Source organism: Rhinopithecus bieti, unplaced genomic scaffold (genome assembly GCF_001698545.2).
Source record: "Rhinopithecus bieti isolate Rb0 unplaced genomic scaffold, ASM169854v2 scaffold_13342, whole genome shotgun sequence".
In the NCBI taxonomy this organism is placed as follows: domain Eukaryota; kingdom Metazoa; phylum Chordata; class Mammalia; order Primates; family Cercopithecidae; genus Rhinopithecus; species Rhinopithecus bieti.
The window spans coordinates 1,266,493-1,274,224 of NW_016807690.1; the positions used below are offsets into that span (position 1 = coordinate 1,266,493).

General features: G+C 45.7%; 1 protein-coding gene across 1 annotated transcript in view; it reads left to right on the top strand.

Moving 5' to 3' along the window:
* The first annotated feature begins 6,165 nt into the window (after positions 1-6,165).
* Positions 6,166-7,732, top strand: part of NTF3 (neurotrophin 3) — a 65,346-nt gene continuing 63,779 nt past the window's right edge. The window contains exon 1 of the mRNA XM_017883349.1: positions 6,166-6,332. Coding sequence (XP_017738838.1) covers positions 6,294-6,332 — 39 coding nt within the window. The 5' untranslated portion in view covers positions 6,166-6,293. The remainder of the gene's footprint in view (positions 6,333-7,732) is intronic.

Below are 7,732 nucleotides of genomic sequence, written 5' to 3' on the forward strand. Positions count from 1 at the left end.
AGGCAAGTTGCTTATCTCCTCCTATGACTCAGTTTCTTCATAGGTATAAAGAGAAAAATGTCACTCCATCAAGGTTAGATGGTGCAGAGGGATAGACAGCTTGGGTTCAAACCTGTTTGCCACTCATTCACTACCTATCCTTGACCAAGTTATTTAAACTCTTTATACCTCAATTTTCTCAATCTGTAAAGTGGAGCTAATCACAGTACCTACCTATATATCATGAGTCCTTACAAAAAAGCCTACAAAGTAGGTGCCATTATTATTTCCACTTGGCATATTTAATAAATTGAAGCCTAGGAGAAGACACGTAACTTGCCTAAGATCACACAGAGGAGCTCAGACATGAACCAGGTTTCTGTCTCTTAGTCTAGTGCTAAAACCAGTGCATGTATGCATGTGTGCATGCTTATATAGATACAGATATAGATATGTATGCTGGCATGGATAATACAGATATAGATATAGATAGTATCCATATGTACATGTGTGTGGCTGGTTTATGTGTATGTATCAACGTATATGTACAGTCGGTATGCGCACCACATATGTGTTTGCATGTGTGTATGTATGATAGTACTTTATAGTATAACATATACACACACATGCACACAGTGCTTAAAACAGTGCCCGGCCTATAATGCTAAGATTATTAAGTACCCAGTGCTCAGTAAGTACTCAATAAATGTTACCTATTGCTATTATCTGTAGAGAAAGTTTCTACCTGCTAACATTTCCTCTTGTGCTGGGAGTTTGTGGTTTGAACAGACGAGAGCCCAGTATGGGCACCCTTGGCTTCTTGAGCATTATTTGCATTCTGAACTGGGACCTGACGACAGCCTGGTCTTAGGGTGGGGACAGGAGCAGAACTGTCAGCGCATTGACTGGTAAATATAGCAAATCATCCGATGGGTCGGCTGCATGGGGTGTGTCTGTCTGTATATGTTTGTGTGTGTTGGAGATAATAGTGGTATGTAAGCTTATTTTAACTGAAACTCATATTTTCTAGCCCCTCCAAGAACTAATACCTCTTTTTTATGTTTCATGGGAACACTGGACAGAGGGTCTTTAAAGTAAAAAACTCAGTGGCTAATTCTCTTTCTTCAGTTTTTCTGAACTGCTGAGTAGAGAGAGGAATATTTTCAAGGAAACATGGAGATTAGGATGAACCTTCTTTGCCCCGCGCCCCACCTCACCCGCTTTGTACCTATCAGTGGAAGGTGAAGGCTGGTCTTGGGGGCAGGAAGATGAATGAAGTGATATTTGCAGGATCCCCCGGCCTCGGATTCTGAGGGCAGGTGTGTAGGAGGTGAGTCCTCAAGGGGCATTTCATCACGTGTTGCTCTTAGGCATGGCTAGCCTGGATGGGTCTCAATTAGGAGTAAGGAGACCTAGGTTCCCATCCTGCCTCATCTCAAATCCCTGGGAAGGCTGCACCTTGAGTTGCCAGGCATTTACTTCCCAGACATTCCCTGCCCCTTACTACCAGTAAAAGTGGTAAATGGAGGCTGTGGCCAGAATGCTTTTCTAATCCCTAGTGCCACTCCAAGTCCCCTAACAAGAGTTAAAACCTAAAATGACTTCAAACCCAATGGAAGACATTGTGTGATGGAAACAGTTCTAGTTTTCCAGTTGGCTTTCTAGTCATGAACTTGAGTCCTGTGTCCTTTCTCCAGCAGGTCAGAGAAAGTGCAAACGGTAGGCTTTACTCTCCGTTGACTGCCCAGTGCTAATGGATAGGAGCTCGTCAGCCATGGGACTCACAGGCAAAGCTGCCACACTTGGAATATAGGGGTCACCTGGCTGCGTTTTGTAACCAGTTGGAGACTTCACTCACAGATGTCACTCTGGGACTACTGAAAAGAGAAGAAATCAGATAATGCAAAATTTCTAACTGTATTCACATTAGTGTGTTATTTGTTTTCTTACATATATTCACAGTAATGAAAGAAAATGAGGTTAAGTACCTTTACCTATGGTAAAAACCAAGGAACTGAAAAGCTGGTTTACTTCCCTGAGCTCACAAAACAGTGACAAGACTCTAGACCTCCTTTCCCCATCTCCCTGTCTCTAACCCAGGGAAAATTCTCTGGATTGCATTGCATGTCAGAATTTTTCTGTTCTTACAGTGTAAATTTCAGCCTTAAGCTCCACCTACAACTTGCCATTTTTGTCCAAAGCATCCAAGATGTTCTTTTGCATCCAGACCCTCCCCCAAATAAAGAAAACCACAGTGAAAATGCCACTGAGTTGAGGGATTGCAAACCAAGCCTCAATTCCCATAATTCCGTTCTCAGGCCCGAGCCTTCTGCTAAAGCTAACAGATTCACTCCAAAGTTTTAAGCGTCCACAGTGATCAAAAGCATCTGTATATTCTGAAACATGCAAATCAACCCTGTTTTTCACTTTCATCTCAACATTTGGTGGAGGGCACAAGAGTCAGCTGGCTGGTGAGTGGACACAGCTTAGTAGATGAATGGAAGGTTCGAATCTCTCTCAAGATTTGTAGAACTGGATCTGAAATATGAAATGCCAGCATATGTGATGAGAGGGATAGCCCATCGAGTATTTTATCATCCAAAGATGGAATTAATGGCTATGTCATATCTATGTCAGACTAAGGTAATAAAACTTTATGGGTTCCTCCCCGTGAAATATTTTGTTTATGTCACATGGGTCTCATTGAATTTTTTTTCTCTTTTCTTCACTTCCCCTCCCTACCCTTTTCCCTGCCCTCTTTGTCTCCTGAGACCTATTCCCTTTGGAAATGCATTAGTTACCTAGGAAACCTTAATGTCATTTTTTTTATGAGTGGAGTTTGGTGCAGCATAAAGTTAATTTATAGGGTGGTTAGGAATTCATGTCATGACTGGTGAAATAGGAGACTTTATTATGATTTCTATATCCACCTGTGTGGTAGGAATACATACTTTCCCTCTATCATTATGGGTAATTTCTTGAAACATAATTATGAATATGTGTGCCATGTCACAAAATGAGTTGATTCACCGTTGTTCAATGCAATTCATTATATTGTTCAATGTAAGCCCTAGAACATAATTAGCAATAACAACAAACCAATAATATACCAGGCAATCTGTTAAGAGTTGAAGGATATGGTAGAATTTCCTTTTAAATGATGAAGTGGTTCTGGGTGAAAGGCAGATAATGAGTAAGACAAGATTTCGAAATCCTTCAATGCTGTCTTTCGTGCACATTGAGGCCCACGTTAGGAAGCTATATAAATTCTAAATATGTCCACTACTTCATTCTGCTAATTTATTGCTGTATTTGTCCAAAGGGGAAAATATACATCCATAAAATTACATTAATGAAATGTGTATGCGTGGCACACAAATAATAATACACAGGCCATTCCAGAGCCAAGCTTCTTTTAAAGACAGTTCATTCCCCCAGTGGTGCGAAAGTGTTTTCAGTGTAAGGACTAGCAGATTGGGATTGGCACTCACATTGTGCCAGGCACTGTGTTGAGTGTTTTATATGAATTAGTTCCTTTGGTCCTCATATTACTTCTGTGAGATTGGTGTTGTTTTCACCAATTCCAGATGGGTTCTGAGAAGTTAAGAAACCTGTCCAAAAACACATGGCTACTGAGTGGAGAAGGCAGAGGGGAACCTGCTTTTCTCAGGCACCAAAATCTATTCTGGCAGTAAATTCTAGGTCATGGTCTGTTAATATGTTTTTGTTTTTGTTATTTGTTGTTCTGAGTTTCCTCTGTTATTAAATGCGGAGTGGGGACATAGGGCTGATAGAAGCTGACCTCTGATGTCTGCATTCTGTGTAGAGAGATCAATGCTGGTCCTTGGAGCAAAGCTGTGCTTTCTTAAGACAATAGAAATTTGGGGGAAGACCTAGGCTTGCTGAATAAACATAAACAAGCCACTCAGTTTCTGTGGACAACGGCACGCAACTTGAAAGAAAAGAATAACGTCTCACAGATGAGTCCAGGGCATCTGAGAGGAATTGCTATGTGGATCGACAGCCTGTAGCTGTTGGTTAATAATGCTGTTGCCAGTATTTAGTAATGGATGGGCAGCCAGGAATCTTTCAAGCGCTGAGGCACAAAGGTAGCATGAAGCTGCCTTTCCTGAACCTTAAGCTCCCAGTCCCTGTGCAAACACCTTTTGCATTCACTTTAATTGTTTGAAAAACGAAGACTTCCAGACTCCATCAGCTCTAGCAGCTGTCTGGGTGGATGGGGGTGGAGATGGAGGGGGTAGGGCAAGACCTCCCCACAGCGCCCTCCAGCAGCAGAGGATGCAACTTGCAAATACTTTAGGATCAGTGAAAAGTGTGGCGTTTATTTCAGTAACCTCAAAAGAGAGAAAAAGAAAAGCAATGGAAGAGGACAAACATTCAAGTCTAGCTGTGTGATCATGGAGTTAAAAAAAAAAAAAAAAAAAAAAAAAAAAAAAAAAAAAAAAAACAAGCTTGTCTTTGACACGGAAAGGGTCCTTGGAGGCCATTCGGTCCAATTCTCTCATTTCCTGGGTCAACATGTCACAATGAATTAACCACATACTGCCACTGCACAAGACCCCCTCCCTCACCACATGCTGAGCCCCCACCACCAGCACTCAGTCCACTGAGCTCAAACATAGAGGATATAAGTGCTGTTTTTCACAAGGTAAAGGCAAAATTCAATCCCACATTCCCGTTTTGTTTCTGTTCAGTGTTCCAACCACAGAGTGGTGCTATTGCAAAAGATAAGGGTACCCAGAAGGCACGCTCCGGAAATTTGCTTTAGGAGAGAGTTTTAAAGAGGGTTTTCAAAAACAAGATCTGGTTCCTGCTCTCAGAAATCACTTTCAGGAGTCAGGGCCTTACTCTCAGATGCAGCAGGGAGAAAAAGAAAGTTCAGCAACCTAAAAATATAGTCGACAGATGGACAGCCAAAGTCACGGCCACTAAGTCAACTTGGAGAGGGGCAATTACCTAGTGAATCCTAAAAGATCTTATCCTGGATGCTTCCTTAACCAGGGCTATCTACAGGGCACAAGCTCGCAGCCAGCTTACTTTCCAGTCCTGATCTTTGCTTTTGCTATCCATACCACTACAGTCTTTCTACAGAAAAGAAAAATCTCTATTTAGAAACACGGATTTACTTCGAAGTGACAATATTCTACAGTTTAAAATGGCTCTACATTGTCTATAATAATCTTTTATTCTGTCTTCTTAAAATACACCTTTCTAATTCTTTTTTTCTGCCCAGCCTCTTCATTCAGCACCTTGCCACTCTCTTGGAAGCCACAACAGAGACCTGGGGAGTCAGTCCCTAGTTTGAGAAGGAAGAAATCTTTAGCTCTGAAGTCTAAAGAAAAACAGTAAAGGAAAAGGCAGTTGGAGGTGCTCAAGGGAGATTGTCTGAAAAATGTCTTCTACTCAGAAAAGAGCTAAGGCTCTCCCTTTGGGAAACCAATCCTTCTGAGAAAAAGTGCATCTTTCACCCTCTGCTCCTGTCTGGATCTCTCCCTCTTCCTCTCTCCTTCCCTTAGTCCCTCCTCCCCTCGCTCCACAAAGGCACAGCACATATTTGGCAAGATTAAGGTGTCACCTCTCATATTACAAGGCCTGTTGATTGCAAGCAAAGACAGACCCACCAGCTCAGGACAAAACCCCCTGGAGTTGGAAACAATACAAAGTCTTTCTGGGATCCCCCAAAGTCCTGGCAAAGTGAGGCGGCCAACCAGTGCAAGGCATCTGCAGAACAAATCCAAGTCCTAAACGCACTGCCTGCTGCCTTTTCTTCTTCTTCGTTTCTTTTGATTTTTCAAGTTTGTTTGCCCCCCTTCCCCTCGTCCCTCCAGACTGCCAGGGACCTGGGAGCTGCCTGCAGATCAGCCCGCACATGTATTTAACCCCTTCCCTGCTGCAGCAGGAGCCAACCACCTCTTTCCTTGCAATCTTCAGGTTCCCGGAGGACCTGGAGCTTGAGAAATGAACTCTGCCAGTGGATCTGAAACTGGGGCCTGAATCCCTCCTTTGACCACGGCGAGAAGCTGGAGGAGGGGGGCAAGTGCGGGAAGTGGGGGAGGGCAGGGAGGCGGGCCAGATGAGAGGGAGGAAAGCAGAACCCGACAGAGCACGCCCAATCCAAACCTTCATGGTGCTGTGTAGCGGGGTGGAGGGAACGACTCGGCAGCCTCTTCTGGCCCTGAGGAAGACGTCGATATTTTGGCAAGAGGGCAGCCACTGAAGGACGACCCTACCCTTGCGAGGGACCGCAGAAGGTGACGCCCCTGGGCCTCGGTGGGCGCTTCTGGCCGTTTTCGATGTGGCAACCCCCATCAGCCAGGATAATGATGAGGCAGGTACAATCTATCTAGTATGCAGCCCCCAGACTCCCCCTCCCTTCCCACCTCCCCATCCAAGCCCCCAGCTACTCTTTGCGGCCGGTTGGTCCTGAACTGGTGGGTGCAGTTCCGGGGTTCAACCAAATTCTCAGACAATTCTAAGGTATTTGGATTTTTTTGAACCTGGGCCCTAACCGAAACATGGAACGGCTTGCTTATTAGACACCTCGAACGACAGGGCAGGGAGGAAACGGGATACTCGCTCCCCTCCCCAGTCGCTCGTGAGTCAAAAGGTCCTGGAAGGAGATGATGTGAGGAGCGGCTGAAGTGGCAGGGAGGAAGGGATGAGGGGCTTGGAGCGGAGGTCCACCACTCAAGGACTCGGGAAGGGGACAAGAGGGCAAAACTCTGCTCCCAGACTCTCGATTTCTCGTTGATCCCTAGGTGGTATTTTCCCCCCTTCTCTCGATGGCAAATGGGCGAAATCAAGATGACTTAACTTGGTAAATTTAGAGAGAACGGCTCGGAGCAAGTGGGGTCTAACGGGCAGCTAAAATTATCTCCAAATAAGAGATTTTGCCCCCCTCCCCCTATCCTTTCCTCGAAGGAATCCACCGGTGGGGAAGTGAGCGTCATTACTTTCGGGGCGCCACGAAGAGGTTTGCTTGTTGCTCGCCTTTCCTGCTTCTCGCGCTGTCCCCGCGTGCAGACTGGTGGGTGCTGGGCGAGTGATGAGCTGCAGGGCCCCATCCTAGTTTGGAAGGAAGGGGTTTAGAAGTTGGAGGATGGGTGAAACGGGAGGCTGCGATCCATCTCCCTCTCCCTTCCACACTCAAGCTCCCGCAAACGCGCGCGTGCACACAGCCCCTCCCTAGTCCCTGGGACCACCCGCCCCCACACCCCTCTACCTTGACCTCCCTTGACCGCCGGCACAGCGTCCTGGGTGCGGGTGCCCCGGAGCGGCGAGTTCGCCGGGGAGCGATTGTCCTTGGGCGTGTTCGTGTTGTGGGGTGGGGGGAGGAGTGGCGGGTGGGCTTGGTAGGGGTGGGGAGAGATCTGGAGCTGGAAGGGTCTAAGGTTTGGAGGAGGAGTTTACGCCTCAGACCTGATCCGCCTGAGGAAAGGGGCAGGAAAAGGCCCTCATGCCTGGTAAAGAAAATCTTAAAAGAAAAGAGATGAAAAGAAAATTCCAAGAAAAGAACAACTAAAAAAGGCTGAAGACACTAACGTGTAACCTGTTACGATACATTTAATGTTTCGTTTTTTCCTGGATCTCTAAAAGGGAACGCAAGGGTGGGGGTTGCTGAAGGCTACTACTAATTTGGAAGTTTTTGTTGCTGTTGTTGTCCTGTTTCGTTTTGTTTTTCAAGAGGGGCCAGGAGAAATGACTCCTTCCCCGCCGCAGGTCCCGAAGCGAG